This window comes from Lepisma saccharinum, chromosome 2 (genome assembly GCF_977018435.1).
Source record: "Lepisma saccharinum chromosome 2, izLepSacc3.1, whole genome shotgun sequence".
Classification (NCBI taxonomy): domain Eukaryota; kingdom Metazoa; phylum Arthropoda; class Insecta; order Zygentoma; family Lepismatidae; genus Lepisma; species Lepisma saccharinum.
In genome coordinates this window covers 206429702-206445573 of record NC_139230.1, presented here as the reverse complement: position 1 = coordinate 206445573, position 15872 = coordinate 206429702, and the positions used below count along the sequence as shown (strand labels likewise).

Here is a 15872-nt window from a genome sequence, read left to right as displayed (position 1 = left end):
CTGCAGCGAGAAGTTTGGCCATACAGGCGGAAATAACATTTAATCTAATAATAATCCCTGGCGTAACAGCCCTTGCGGGCAGTGCCTACCTACAGACTGCCGGCCTCACTCCAACCAGAGGTGGTCGATCATCCAGTCAGTTACGGGGTGACGTGTGGTCAGCACGACGAACTCCCAGTAAGTTTTCTATGACCTAGTTACGCTACTCGCCCGACCCTGTGGCCGAGTGGTTAGCACATCGCGCTGCGACGCCAAGGGTCCCGGGTTCGAATCCAGGTCGGGCTTGGTTGTTTGTGAATGTCCATTCATCAATTTCATCATTTCATCACTCATCCCCATCTTCGCAAATTAGCCAAGAGGCACAAAACGCGAAGTAAAATAAACTAAATCAATCAATCAATCAATCAATAGTTACGCTACTCGTTTGTAGCTCCCCACCGGCTACCGGTCCCATACACTGGCCGACGAAATCTCAGGAAAAGTTGTTACGCTTCTACCAGGAGACACCGAACGCGTGCGAGTCCCGTAGCCGGAGCCCAAAGCTGGCACCTTAGACCGCACGGCCATTGTGCGGGACTACATTTAATCTAAAGGCAGATTTAGGTTATGTTCATTTGTTCCTTCATTCTCTGGGTATAAGTCCGCATGAGCACACATTGCATCTCATACATTATTTATTGTTCGGTACCTACTTAAAAAATAAGTGTTTTGGTTGTTTCCATTCGATCATTTAAAATAGCTTTTCTATCTCGAAGTTAATCGCAACGAGGATAATTAATTAGTAACTATTGAAATGAAACAGATGCAGAACTAACAAGATACATGAACGCACTGATCGGAATTCGAACACAGAATCTTCGGCGGCGAGATCGCGAGTTGAAGCAGTTTACAATAGATCATCCACAATACCCTTATGAATATAATGGTATCACAATCTATTCAAGAGATCCTGGGTTCGATTCCTAGTGGGTGCGCATACAAGTAGTTCGCATATGTCCTAAAACTACTGCCACTTTACATAAAATAATACTGAAAAATTGCCTGAGCGGAGGGGTACACATGGGATAAATTCAATAAAAAAAACCGTAGTCCAATCTCCGTGCAAACAAAAAAAAAAGTAAAGTGCTCCCCTGTGCTTTGCATCACGTCATGAAGGCGTATAGGGGGTGTGGAGTTAGGGCCCCACACTTTCTTGATCACGGCCGAAGGTGGGGGTGTTGTGATCAGCACCACGCCCCTGGCCGCCTTTACCCTCCAATTTCCTCCAGGTACCCACTTCATACGACGCTGGGAGGGTGCCGGAGCCGCTTGAACAGGTGGAAAAAATCACGGTTCCCTCCCGCCAGGGGAGCTGAGCTACCATGGCTACAATGCCGTGCAAACAATGTCACAATTTTCAATACAACTTTCTCTGTAGTGCCATTATCAATTCCATCGTCGCAATAAATTAGCGGAAGAAATATATCACAAATATCAAAATAACCAACAAACAAGCATTGGCTCCTCTTCGAAAAAAATGAAGCTACAATGCCGAGCAAACAATGTCACAATTTTCAATACAACTTTCTCTGTAGTGCCATTATCAATTCCATCGTCGCGATAAATTAGCGGAAGAAATATATCACAAATATCAAAATAACCAACAAACAAGCATTGGCTCCTCTTCGAAAAAATGAAGCTCACGCTCATGGCTATGACTAGTGCTTTTCTTTTTCTGGCGGTATGCAACGGCACGCCCTACCGGCACCTTTTTTTTTATAAATGAGAATAAAATTAATAACGCTTTATTTTAACTAAAGAAATGTGTGTGTGTGTGTCACTACATGCTTGCATGATCATTTATGAACATACCACATAGCTCTAACCTAGGCGCCCGCCGAAAATTTTCCAGGGTGGGGTGTCAAAATCGAAAATATGTGTCCTGAAGTTAGATATGCTGTGTTATCATCATGAGGAAAGAGTGTTTTAAGTGAGATAGAAAAAAAGGGAGACGAATGAAGCTATAGAGAATAAGAGAAAATGAGAGAATTTTAAAAAGCCAGAGAGAGAGAGAGAGAGAGAGAGAGAGAGAGAGAGAGAGAGAGATAAAAGGAAAAAGAAGGATAAGGTGAGACACAGAGGAATAAAGGAGCAAGAAAACACGCACAGAGAGAGCGAGATAGGGATAAGGAAGCTAGAGAGAAAGAAAAAGAAACAGGGAGAGAGAGGGGGGTGAGAAAGAAATAGTGAAGCCAGAAAGATGGAAAGAAAGAGAAAATATACATATAAAAACGAGAGGGAGAGAGAGAGAGAGAGAGAAATAACGACGCAAGAGAGAAAGAAAATAGGAAAGCTAAAGACACAAAAAATAAATTCAACTGCTATTCCCGAACTGAACTGCTTCAAAAGACGTCAATAATGACACACTTATATTTAAAAAAACATTTTTGTAAAAAAAAAAACGCTGGCCCCTTACAAACTAAGAATCGGCAAAAAAATTAATAAATTAAAATATTAAAAATCAAGTATACCCCAGACTTGAAAAGTTATTTGCTTTCTATCATCAATAAATATGTATGAAACACGAAAATGAAAGGTCTATGAGAAACAATGCTTCCAATTGGCATGTATGTCCCAATTTGACGTGCTGAGAAGGGTGTAACGCTGATTTATTGTGTCTAACAATTCCACTCCTATCTACAGCTGAGAAAGATTTCGTTACCCAACCAACGCAGCGCCCAAGACAAGGTTCAGTTTGAGTCAGCGTCTTTCTCAACAGAGGAAACTTCAAACGCAGCGCATCCGAAATAAAAAAATCTGTGGACACAATCGCTAAATAAACTGCATTTAAAAATGACAAAAGACGGTTTAATTTGTCCATGCCACTTTTTAGAATCACAACTCGACCATTCTGCTCACATGTTTATCATGGCATATGTTAATTTGTTGAGAAGCGAAAGCAAATCAAACGCCTGCGTTTACGAACTTGTATTCAAGTTCACTCAATGACGTGAGATTAGGCCACAGGAGACCCAGCAGCGTGGTGGGAATGGGGTTACAAGTAAAGTTACTCAAACTGTTGGTTTCGTATCACCTTTGTTCCAAATCACGCTCATCGTCGCAATTATCCAAAATGGTAGATAAGAGACGCCAAATATAAGGCGCCTTATTCAGTTCGGCAGGGGAGCCCCAAACCTGGTATAGGCGCCACCAAGTCCGCTATCATAGCGTGCAAGGCTGGACTTACTCCGCCATCAAATCCAAGAGTCTTTTCTTACATGCGGTGACATAAAACAACTAGGCGGAGACCCGCGGATCCGTTTCTATAATCTATTTGTTTCATCATCGAGGGCGGTTGGAATTATACTTGTGGAGAAAAATAGTCGCAGCCCTGGCTAACAACAGTACCTGTCCAACTGAATAATTCGAACCAGTGAACATTCATTACCTCTTCTGCAGTCGGTACATCAATACAAACTCCGTAACTAACAATCATTCTTAAATACATTTAAAAAAAAAAGTGTATTTCTTAAATTCCAAATGTGTGTACTCTCACATACAAAAGTAAAATTATACAGCAATCCAAAAATTTCAACAAAACAAGATTCCACAAGAACGAGGAAAGAACAACTACAAAAAAAAAAAAAAAAAAAAAAAAAAAAACGCAACGATTACACTTCTCGCTGCTTTTCTATCACTTGAGTCAATCACAGAAAACCTGTCAATCAATTTTAGGCGCATGTAGTAATCAGGACTGGATCTATAGTTTACAGTGGGATGCGAACGAGTAAAATGTGCTCAATCGGGAAACGAACCTGGGGGGTTAAGGCGATAATGTGGAATGAAACTGGGGAAGAAAAAAAGCAGGGCAGTCTCGCGCACTGCTGCCGAAAAGGAATACAAAATATTCAACGGAACTACAAGATTAAAAAAACGGCTCCCCTTACATGCAGAAAGCGATTGGCAAACGCCAAAGCAATGGAGAAGTCTGCAGGAACTCCGTGGGACGGATTTTAGGCTAGCACGTCTCATTATTACAGAATTTTAATGATTCGATTTATATCACTTCGCTTTTCTGTCACTGTTGGCTGATCGTGAAGATTATGTTGAAGTTAATGAAGGGACACACACAAAGAACACCCTCACCCAATCCGGGATTCGAGCCAGGAACCCCTAGCGTCGTATCGCACTGCGCGAAGTACTCCGCCACGGAGGTCAGCATTCGGCAATTTTAGAAGTCTCCTTATTGAAGTAGGTGTGTAACACTAAAGATAGGTGAACTCGCGTAACCACGTTGCAATATTCATCATCAAACCAGAGGCAACAGGGTTCCTTACGTGCACATTGCCCACTGTTGCAAACAGCAAAAAAAAAGAAACAAGATTGCACGTGTACCGATATTGTATTACATCAATTGTTAGTAAAAGTAGAAACTGATCCCCTTTACTGCGGACAACAATGAAAACTTATGTAGAATGCACGCGCAAGGGACAACGCAATCTTTAGCGGCCGGACAACGGTCGTTCAGTTAAATTTCTAGAGTGCCGTTGTGTGGTTTAGTTTTGATTCGAGAAAAATTTGCGAAATTCGAAAAAACTGAAATTGGGAAAAGACAAGGGAATAAAGTAAAAGCTGAGGTAGTGAGAAAGAGTGCTAAACTGATGGAATGTTTAGAAAAAAACGAGCAAAGCCAACTACAGAGCATTCCCCTACATTCGCTACGAGACTCGGCGGTAAGCGTTCCGGCATCAGCGCTTGTCTTTCCCGGTGAACGGTCGCACGCTACAGTCTGTTTCTATCGCTCTCTTTCCCATTCTGTTGACGTTGCAGACTGACGCCAGTGTAATCCTTCCTCGGATGTTGTGTTGTGTCGTGTCTGTGTGTTGAAGATTGTGGCTTAATATGGCACAACAAAAGTTTACATTACAACAAAGGATTTATCTTGTTGAGAGTTACTTCGGAAAGAGGAATTGTGGAGAAGTGCGACGACGTCTTGCAACGAAATTTCCTGGTGTTCCCGTTACACATAGGACCATTATATTAAACCTCGTAAAAAAGTTTATAGCAACAGGGTCAGTTCTGAATAAAAGTGAAAAGAAAAACCCACGTGTACTTACTGAGGCAAAACTCGATGAGATAGGACAAAGGTTAGAAATCTATCCGCCGCCTCTCACAAGAAACGGGTGTTTCAAAAACTACAGCATTCAGAGCCGCTAAAATTCTTAATCGGGACAATTACAGTAGACGAACTTGCACGTGTAAATGCCAATTTCCTTCGAAGATGCCAGGAATGCGTTGCAGCAGAGGGACATCATTTTCAACACCTTCTGTAGTCAAGGTTAGTACACAATATGAAAATTGTAATTTTAATAGCCGACTCTAGCGACTGTCGCGGACCCCGTTCACCTGGAAAGACAAGCGCTGAAGCCGGACCGCTTGCCGCCGAGTCTTGTAGCGAATGTCAGGGAACGCTCTGTAGTTCTCCGTATCTTTCCACGAATTCAACATTACCCATCAACTAGACAACGAAGATGTTATCAACGGATTTGCAACAAAGAAAGCACTGAAATAAAGTATGTGATCAGTTCTTGGTGAGTTCAGTGCATTATTATTATTATTAATATAGTTAGTTGGCGGTAAAGTATATTTACTTTGAAATAAGGGTCGGCAAAGGTTTCTTCTGCCTAGAGGCACCAAATCTACCCCTGGGACACATGTGACATGATGTCCTCAAGTACACACTCCACCAGCAAGCGACTGAGTCTTTGCCGTTTTCTGTTAATTACCCTGAAGCAATCAATGACAAACACCGAATGTGATAGCCAATAACAATATACGAACGCAGCAGAATACAGAGAGCGGCAATAATGATCCTGATCCTGCAGTTCGAAAAACGGAAGGAAGTGAATACAGCATGGAGTTGCTCTTCCTAGGTCAAACGGAAAGTACTGTCCCGCTTTTCATGCGTTTCTCTAGATTTCGCTCATTGAACTATCGCTCAACATACTTGCAAATATTTCGAAACAGTCGCCTCTATCTACAAAATCATAAATCAACCAGCATATGAAATCATATGACTACTGACCATCCCAATTATATATAATACCTTCAAAAATACAAGATCTCAAATAGTCCGTTCCTCTCCTAATTCTACAAATAAAATAACTGTATATACCATTTATGCACATGTTATGAGTCTTGCATCCGACACACGTGCAATTACTTTGATCAAGGAATTACCCTACACATTAACTTGGGACATTCACATTAAAATGCTACTCACTGGGTTCTGCAAGATTCTAAAAAATATCCACACAAACAACCAGAGTTCAAATTACTGATGCAACATCCAATCGCTCAATGATCCACTTGGCTATTACTTCCCATCATGTTGAGACATTAGAGGAATGTTCTGATAAATTTCAAACTTTTATATCTTGTACAGATCAGCAGAAAACAACTAAATAGAAAATTGTACTGGCCACCAAACACAAACCTATGAAAATACAATATAACACTACCAAAGTACAATAATTTTAAGCACAAAAGATGCCGCCCCATACCCACACAGGATATCTACTAATTGCCAACTCAATGCAAGCCATTAAAAACCACAAACTAACTCAGAATACTCATCCCTATTAAACTGTAATAATTACATAATTTCAAGGACGAACGTTTGCAAATCAACAGATTTGCAACATAAAGAAATAAATTCCTGAAAATGCTATTTAATAAACCTTGCATCACCCAATAACAAAATATGTTGCTACAATATTTCCTTTCATCCCGAACTTCAGCACAGGCTATCCAACTAATCTTGCAAGATATATTAAAAATAATAATAATAATAATCACGCTTGAAATTCAGAAGTCTCCCACAGCATTTCTTTTAATCCAAATGCATCTATGAATGATGTGGAAAATAGCATCTCAAAATTTACCCTTGCCCTGTAGTGTATGAAAATTCTCCATTGAACTTGTGATGAGAAAATTATGTTTATGTAAATTCTAAAGCTGAAGGGTATGCAGTGTGGTTTTTTTAGCAGTGATTCAAGGAATTTAGCACAAATGCAACACCACCCCTGGGTCCTTCCCTAGGATGTGATATTATTAATATTCATAAATAAAAATAATAATCCATAATAAAAACCCACCAAATAAAGTAATCTACTCAGAAATTCATGAAATCAATGATACTGAAATGTCATCATAACATTCATGGATGTGTGGAGGACACCAAAATACAATTCTAGGATGCGTAAAACTTCAAAAAAAAGGTTTTGCAACCATTTTTTAACATAATAAAGCAAACTCACCTCAGCACTTCAAAATACAGGATACAGGACATGCCATGGTGAGTACACTTTATTATATTAATATGTTGGAAAGTAACATGAGCTTAAACATTAAATTCTATTTTGGAACCTAACAACACAATTTCTCAATACAAAAAATTTATTATATAAAAAGGTTAAACATTCACATTGAAAACAAGGAAATGAAAGAAACCTTGCTAAAATTTAGGATACTATGAAATGCAAGGGGAGGGATTACTAAAATTGCCAAAAAATTTATAAATATGATTTATCTATTAGTAGCCTAGTTTGGCAAATAAATATCTAAATATGTAGTTTGTTTTTCCACAACAAAATCTATTGCAGTCACCTGGTTACATACAATAATTAAGGAGGTGAATGAACAATTCCAGTTCTTAGGGAAACATTTGTAATCTGGTCGGTAGAGTAGTGAATTGTTAGAATTTTATGTGGGTGCTTCATCAGTATTGGCAAGAACCTCATATCCACCTATCCCTACCAGAGCTCAAGTTAAGCTCACTTTATGCACATATAGGCTAATCAGGAATGGATTTGCAGCATAGTAATTTTATGCTTAAAAACAGAGTAATCTGGGAAAGCACGAAATGACCTAACACACTCCATTATGGAATTACTGAAAAAATACATTGTCCTCTACAATACTGAAGAGAGACAGTTATTACATTAATTGTATATTTCAGCTTGTTTTTAACTTCAATTAATGCACAGAAAGGCTAGTTGGCACTGGACCTACAGTTTAAAGTGGGATCCAAACCACCATGTGCCTCCACTGGGTATTGAACCTGAGATAACCTTTACATTAATCCTGTGGATCTAGGTCCAATTCTAGTCATTCACATCCCATGTACCATAGAACACCCTCTCCCAATTAGCCTCTCTACATAAAATGGACCTTAAAAAAATGTTATCAAAATGCCAATATGACAACTGTATTCTATGTGTAGACAGCAGACAACAATATAGCTTCTTGATTGAAACTGACAAACCGAGTAAAACTATAAGAAGATTAACCAAACAGGATCAAGACTAAAAATAAATTAGTAGGAATAACACAAAGAATGCAGGAGGAATGATTCTTGTGTACAAATGCAATGGCTATAATATAGAAGACAAAATGCTAAAAAAAATTGATTAGTAATCTTGGACACTTGGTAGCTTTAATGCCAGTAGGAGCATCTGAGAAATATTTTTTTTCTTTTTCCAGAATAAGATCAGAGCTTGAAGTTGGAGGGGAAACTGATGGATGCCATCCCCCAGCTAGGAAAATTTATGAAATACATCCCCCCACTTGTTCCATTATCACCTTGTTCAATATACCATCCCCAAGTAGCATGCAAGCATCTCCAACCTAACAATTCCCACTTCAAGTGCTGGATAAGAAATCCTCCCCAATCAGCTCGTGGTCCAAGATCTGAGGCTTTTCAAGCTGGGTCACATTTCCTTGCTACTTATTCCATTTTGAACTGTAATTCCAGTCCTGACAGCTGATCTGAACTCAAAGACTGGATTTATTTCCTGCTGTGGGGCAATTCAATTGCATTGAATACCACTCACTGAACACTCTCCAAGTGTCCATCTTCGTCTTGTAATCAAATCCCAAGATCGATACCCGACGGAGGCATATAGCAGTTTGGATCCCATGTTCAACTGTAGGTTCTGATTAGCCTACCTGTGCATAAAGCGGGTTTTAAGCCTAGCCAAATGTTGCATTGTAAAAGCAGTGCAATAGTGTAAAACTTTTGTTCAAAATATCAGGTTGAAATACAAACGTCACTTGAAAATTGACTGGTTCCAGTTGAAATCCCCCCTGTATGATACATACTATCTATGATGTTCTTCACACAAATGCTGAAAATAGAAAGCTCTTAGGATATTGACATAAATTGGAATTAAATAACAAAACCATCCCATCAAAAAGAACTGGAGGTAGTGGAAAAACGTAATGACAATTAAAAACACACCCGCATTGCATTAGTACAAAATGTCATTAAAAATACATCGTAAGTTTGGAATGGATATTATCTCTGTTGGTGGACCATGTGTGTTCTGCATGTATTCATTCATTGCTACAACATAAGACATATTTCTATTGCAGCTTACTATATGGCAAATACGAACATAAATGACATTTTCAGAAAGGTGGGACTTTAAAAAAATCAAGTCTTTCTTCAGGACTTTGCAATGGCCATTACGCTAGACAGAAAGTGGAAATTAATGCAAATACATCAAAGGAGACCTAAAACAGAATGAGAGATCGCGAGGTTAAACCATATGTATGTGTGTTAAGCATGTCCAAAAATTCTACCGGCGAGACGTAATGTCACATCTGCCACTTTAGTTACAACTAAGAATCAGAATCCACTAAAAGTGAACCTCAATCTAAAATGTAAAATATCATACTTTGATAAGTTTTAAAATTAGAGAAATCAATCAAAGAAAAGGATTCAAGAAATTCAACAAAATCAACTATTCTGTTATGATGCTCATTATAACAAAATGTAACACAATTAAAAAAACTAAATAAATAAAAGAGAAGAAAACTAAACTAAGAAAATAAAGTGAACTCACGTCTAAATCCACGACCCTCCTCCGGCGTTGATCTTTCAGTACCTTCAGAGCCAGGAGTGCCAGTACCTTCGCGATCTTCAGACATTTGTGCGTCTGAACTTTCCTCTTTTACAACTGGAGGTAATGGGGGTGATATAGATACACTTGCTGGTGAGCTAGAGTCTGCTCTCTGCTGTTGGGACTGACCGTTCAAAAACCCACGGTCCTCTCCTACAGATGAGAGTCCAGTTGGAGAGAATAATGACACAAGGTGATTACTAGATGATGATGTGTCGTGGTTACCTGTTTCTATTTTTAAACACTTAGAAGGTGGTGCAAAAGCAGAAGGGAAACCTTTAACGTCTGGAGCTGTGGAACCAATTGGTCGAAAAGCACCAGAACCAAATGGTACTCTTGGATCAAGAGCTGGGTGTAAAAATTGTGGCTGTAAGTGATGCAAAAGATGGGCTGGTAGACTGGGGTAACCGTCCATGTGACGAACACCAAACCCAGCTGTAAATGGTATGTGAAGATCCTTAGCTTCTGGTGTCTGAAAATAAAAAACAATCCATAAGAAAAACAACCAACACTTTTGTAGGTCAACAGTAACAATAACATTATTTTAATAAATAAATTACAATTTATTTTTAAAAATATACCAACCAGGCAAGTTGAATATTTTCTGTAACAAATATAAAGAATGAGACCATTAAGGACTTCCATGTAGCCAAATGGTCAACACTCTCACCTTTGGTGAAAGTGGTCCTGGGTTTGACCCCCAGTGGGAGTTAAAGAAATGTGAGTGTTGACCCAGCATCGAGAGGACAATTCAGGAGCTACTTGAAAAGAAGAAGCAGTCGGCTACTAACCCCAAAACAATGGCAATGAGACTTGATGCACTGATCTCGCATCACCCTGTAAAAAGTTGTATAAAGTTGCATGGCAGGCTGTAACAGGGAGTTTAGTTTAGTCATACCATTAACTTAGTTACATGAAGGGTGGTTTAAGTCTTCATATAAAAAAAATATGAGAAGTATAAATGTAATTTTTCAAAATCACATTTTTTACATTGAAAACTGCTAAAAAATATTGAGAGCTTGCACATAACCTAATGGCCAGTGCTCTTATCTTTGGTGGTCATGAGTTCGATCCCTGTTGGGAGCTCCAAATCTTTGCAAGGAAAGTTGTCTCTCAAGCATTTCATGGAGAATTCAGAAAATATCTGATGATAGAACATGATGTGAAACTATGCATCTTCCTAGGATAAGTCACTTGGCAGGCCTTGACCTTCAACAGACTGTTGCGCCATGGGCTTTTTATCCGTGCCTGAATAATTATTCGTTCAAAGTCTAGAACCCATCTCCTCTCAATAAAATACAAGATGTTCATATGAATGGGACATAGGACAAAATCTAAATTTCACAGTAATGTACACATATTCAATTTTTCTGAACTTCACACAAAGAACCATGAGGGGAAAAATTAAGTCTCATCTTGATTTTTTGATTTGACTTGAATTTAAAATTTTGGGAGCGTCAGCACTTAGGCTATTTTGCACCCGTCACATTATACGGGTGCCAGCCCCTTACCATGACATATAACAACTCTAACGTTGCATAAATAAAAACCTTAAAATGTTCTGACTTCTGTTAAAAGCTGAGGCTGTAAACGGGCACTCAGCACACACAAAGACAAAAAACAGGACAACACACACAAGATTATACTGGCCATAGTACCAGTCGCCAGAGCCTCGTTAGTCTTTAGTCCAGGGTGCACTATGTGGAAGTGAGGTTGACAATTGGGTGTACTACGTGGAAAATCACCCCTTACACCCCTTAAGTCTCATCACCCAAATCACTTTTCATTGAAGTAATTTACTGATACAATACCAAGGCTGACAACAAACCAGATTAACGGCTGAGCAGATTGAGAATGATTTGCATTTTCGGCCACAAGACTCTTGGTTCAGCCCCTGGTAAAAGTATGGAGTGTACAACATGTACAAAATAACCTCTGCAGGCAGACACAGCATGGTAAATATTCTCTTCCTATAAATTATTTCGAAGCATCAGGATGTCTTCCCAGGAATCTCTGGAGCGAGCGAACAAAAATAAGCGTCCGTGCAAGTAGTGATGCGAGACAGCTCTACCAGTGAAAATGCTCAAAGGATCAGAATTGCAGGGTGGGGGGGGGGGAGTGCCTGCAGTTACCAGCCTTTTCAGCAGCTTGTACTGCTTCAGCTCCACCCATCCACTTTCTATCTCTACCCTTATGTGTGGCTTTGCTCCAGAGATTCCCTTGATAGAGTATAAACCCTCTGGTTGTAGCCTGAAGACGTTACAACCAGGAATCCCCTTACAATTTCTACCTTGGGCTTGCCTATAATAATAATAATAAGTGACTTCTTTATCTACAACATATGGGTGTTGTTTGTGTGAGTGTCCATCATTGATTGATGTGGTTATTTTACAAAAATAATTCTTACTATCCACAAAATGATGTGGAACTCCAAAGTTATTTCTATCAATCATCATTTTGTGACAGGAGTACACTACCCAGAAAATACAAGCTTATAAGCAATACTTATACTTATTTCATTGATGTTCTTATGAACATTGATTTCCTATTTCTTGAGGTTATCAATGTAATGTGGACGTATAATGATTAAATGAAAGAAAACCCAAGTGTTTTCAGGGACTGAAACCCAAACCTTTAGAATGCAAGATTGTGAGTTACTGATCATTCAACATGCTTGTCCATGCAACATATTGAAATTTGGAGGATGCGATGGAAAAAACATTGTATTTCATAATGTTCACAGTGTACGGCATTGTACACAAATATTGTTTACAAGATTATCATCAATTTACCTGCAAAACCTTAGTAAAAAAGAAACTGCAGAGATTCAATGTTTATGCTTAGTGTAAAGTTTAAAAACAGACATGAATCATGTTGAATATAAAAACACAAACAATTGACCATATAACAAACATGTCTCCCGACTATGCTTAGACATCCTTTACACAACTTGTGTTCCCTAAGACACATTTCCCTGAGAATAAATGTAATAATTGAATTATGATTGAAAAGCACCTAGGGCATTTTAAAAAATCCCATGGTGTAGCAATAGCAATTGAGACTTATACAGGACCCAGCATTTTACTACAGAAACAAGTGGAATATTATGCATTTCTTCAATGCAAGCAAATACAAATCTAGTCAAAAATTGCATTATAATTAAGATACAGCTAGTATAGCACCCCAACATGCAGGATTTCAACTAAAAATAAACACAGAAATATATCAGCATAATTATAATAGAAAAATGTGTAATTTTCTGCTCATACCACACAATATTTTTAAAAAAATCGAACACACAGCAAGGTTGCATTTTGCAGCATGGCAATTTATATATTTCTCTAAAACTTGCCCCCATAGAATGGCAATTAGGGTGATACCTACCGTTTTATAACAATGTCAAACATGCAAAAATAATTTCAGGTAAACATAACAGTTAAACAACTCCCAAAGAAAAGTTAAGCTACTACTACACTATTGTATACATATCCTTATAATATACACACCTGTGGGTTAAAGGGTCTCTGCATTCTAAGTGCCTCAGGCAATCCACCAGCCTGAGAGAACACTACTAAAGCCGGGGGTGGTATAGGGTTAGGAACATAGGCAGAATTTTCCATCTGTAATAAATAAACAGAATTGATTTAGTTATAATGTACAAATTAAATTTATCAGTGATGTTTCTAGCAAGTCGACACTTTTGCAATAACATATAAATACCATCAAAAATTCCAATTAATGAAAAATTTCTAAGAAATAAAAAAATAATTAATGTCAAACATGCTCCCCAATGTAACAAACTGTTTTCATGTTTTCCACAAATATTTTACATTGAAATATAATAATGACTTATACCACCAAAAAAAATAATAATAATGTCACATACCTTAAAATGCACATTGAATATTGTGACGAAAATTTGAAAAAAAAAATACTGGTAAGAAAAAATATTATCCATATGCACAAAAAATCACAACTTGACAACTTTTCTAATTCAACAACTTTACTTTCTGTAGTACTGTAATAATAATAAAGAACTGGCAATCATCAAGATTTAAATAAAGATATATATATATATATATATATACACAACATTTGTTTCTACTACATGCCTTCAAATTCCACTCTAGGTGCAACTAAAAAGTTTACACAAACCTTATATGTCCAAAATTTGAAACCACATTTACTCAAATCTTGGGGGTAATTCTTTAAAGGACGAAACATTGCAAAAATTCTCCCAATATTTGTTAACTAACAGTAAAACAGATACCAGTGACATCCGTTGGTGCAAACACATTGTTATTGTTACCATATTAATGTAAGTGTTCAGTCATGTGTAAAAAGAGCAAGCCGCAAATATGTTTGTTTACACGCGTGTATGTACGATTACTAATCAATTTTCTTGTAATGGAATTCAAGAAATTTTCTGTACTAAATTATAAATCAGGATTAATTTTGAAAATTATTTTTGAAAAACAACATTTTCACACAGTACAGCATTTACACGTAACATTCAAAGTTACGTATCAAAAACGTAAAGAAAAATAACCGTAGTGTATTATCTTGTCAAATCACATGGCTGACATGTGTTGTCACGTGAAAAAACATGCAGAAAAACAGTAAACAAAACATTGTACCCACGAACTTCCGTTGCCAATTCAAAAAAGCCGCAAACTTCACAATTGTTGTATCTAATACGAAACAACACATGATCAGTCACTTCACACACGTATTTGTAAAGGCTGCATACAATTTTAAGAAGTAAATTTTACAGTTAAAATAATCTGCACCATAATCGCACATTTCATATACGTAAATCGCATGTTCAAAACAGACAATAATCCCGTTAAAATTTGTAAACACTGGTCCCGACAGTGGATAAAAACGAGTCCCTCGCTACCCCTACAGAGGGACACATCTTTGTTTACCTTGAATCGCTTCAAATTGAATGTACCATCGGACAAAATGATATTTGTAAAGTTGAATAAAGTTTCAGGTTTCCGTGGATCGTTTTGCTTCAACCGGAGTTGCGTCCGATTGCTTCCCCTGAATCCACCAAGACCCGACTGAGCCCCATAAACACTTACCAGTTAGTCATGTTGACGCGCGCTGCATTCTGGGTAACGAACAAAACGCAATCGTTTCTCCCGTCGGTCCCGAATAAAAGCAAGTCGCGCTGCGCGTACCTATGGCCTGTTATTGATTCAAAAAAATGTCAAGAAATTGCAAATGTCTTAATTTTTAATATGGATTGATATTTTCTTTAATTTATATATCATTCTGGAGGAATTGGAAAGAGAGGCTTGCAATAAATGGACACTTGCCAAGCCGCGGGACACACGATGATCGCGAAAGGACTGCTAGTGTCAAGGGAAGCCAAGCCAGATGTAAATACGAAGTTCGTTGTAATTGTCTACGTGATAATTACATTGCAATAATAGAATTCTCACTAGCACGGTGTTGTAATAATCACGAACTTAGTAAAAAAAGGGGGGGCAGTATTGCCTCCCTCCCACATACACACAGTCTTATGTTATTCCGTAGGTACTCGATAAAAATACAACCTTTAAAAATTCCTGGACATGCAACTAGTAATTGTGATGATCTCGGTTTCACATCACTGCAGTTACTCTATCAGCTGATGTGTTTACAAACACGCGTGCTACGATGAATGAATGACTTTTATTCGAGTGCCGCAGTGTTGTCAACAAATTTAGTACGACACAGACCTGAGTGCGTGGACATAATGTAAACAAAATTTTCATGAATGGAATGATTGTCGTAACTCAACGAAGTTGTCCCCCGGTTTTATTTGTACAGTTCAGAATGTACAGTACATTTCACAATGAGCGTAGGCATCCGGAAAGAAAGAGGGATTGGACGCAGTACAGTACTTGAAAGATAATGTCAATCGAAAATTTGGTAATT

At 38.1% G+C, this 15872-nt stretch overlaps 1 protein-coding gene across 2 annotated transcripts in view; it reads right to left on the bottom strand.

Moving 5' to 3' along the window:
- The window catches only part of LOC145984283 (E3 ubiquitin-protein ligase Rnf220-like), a 225536-nt gene extending 210540 nt beyond the window's left edge, over nucleotides 1–14996 (bottom strand). For both annotated transcript variants that reach the window (XM_083117921.1, XM_083117922.1), the window contains exons 1-3: nucleotides 14873–14996; nucleotides 13451–13564; nucleotides 9888–10416 (exon numbers count right to left, since the gene is read on the bottom strand). In XM_083117921.1, coding sequence (XP_082974047.1) covers nucleotides 9888–10416; nucleotides 13451–13564 — 643 coding nt within the window. In that variant the 5' untranslated portion in view covers nucleotides 14873–14996. The remainder of the gene's footprint in view (nucleotides 1–9887; nucleotides 10417–13450; nucleotides 13565–14872) is intronic.
- Between the last annotated feature and the right edge of the window lie 876 nt (nucleotides 14997–15872).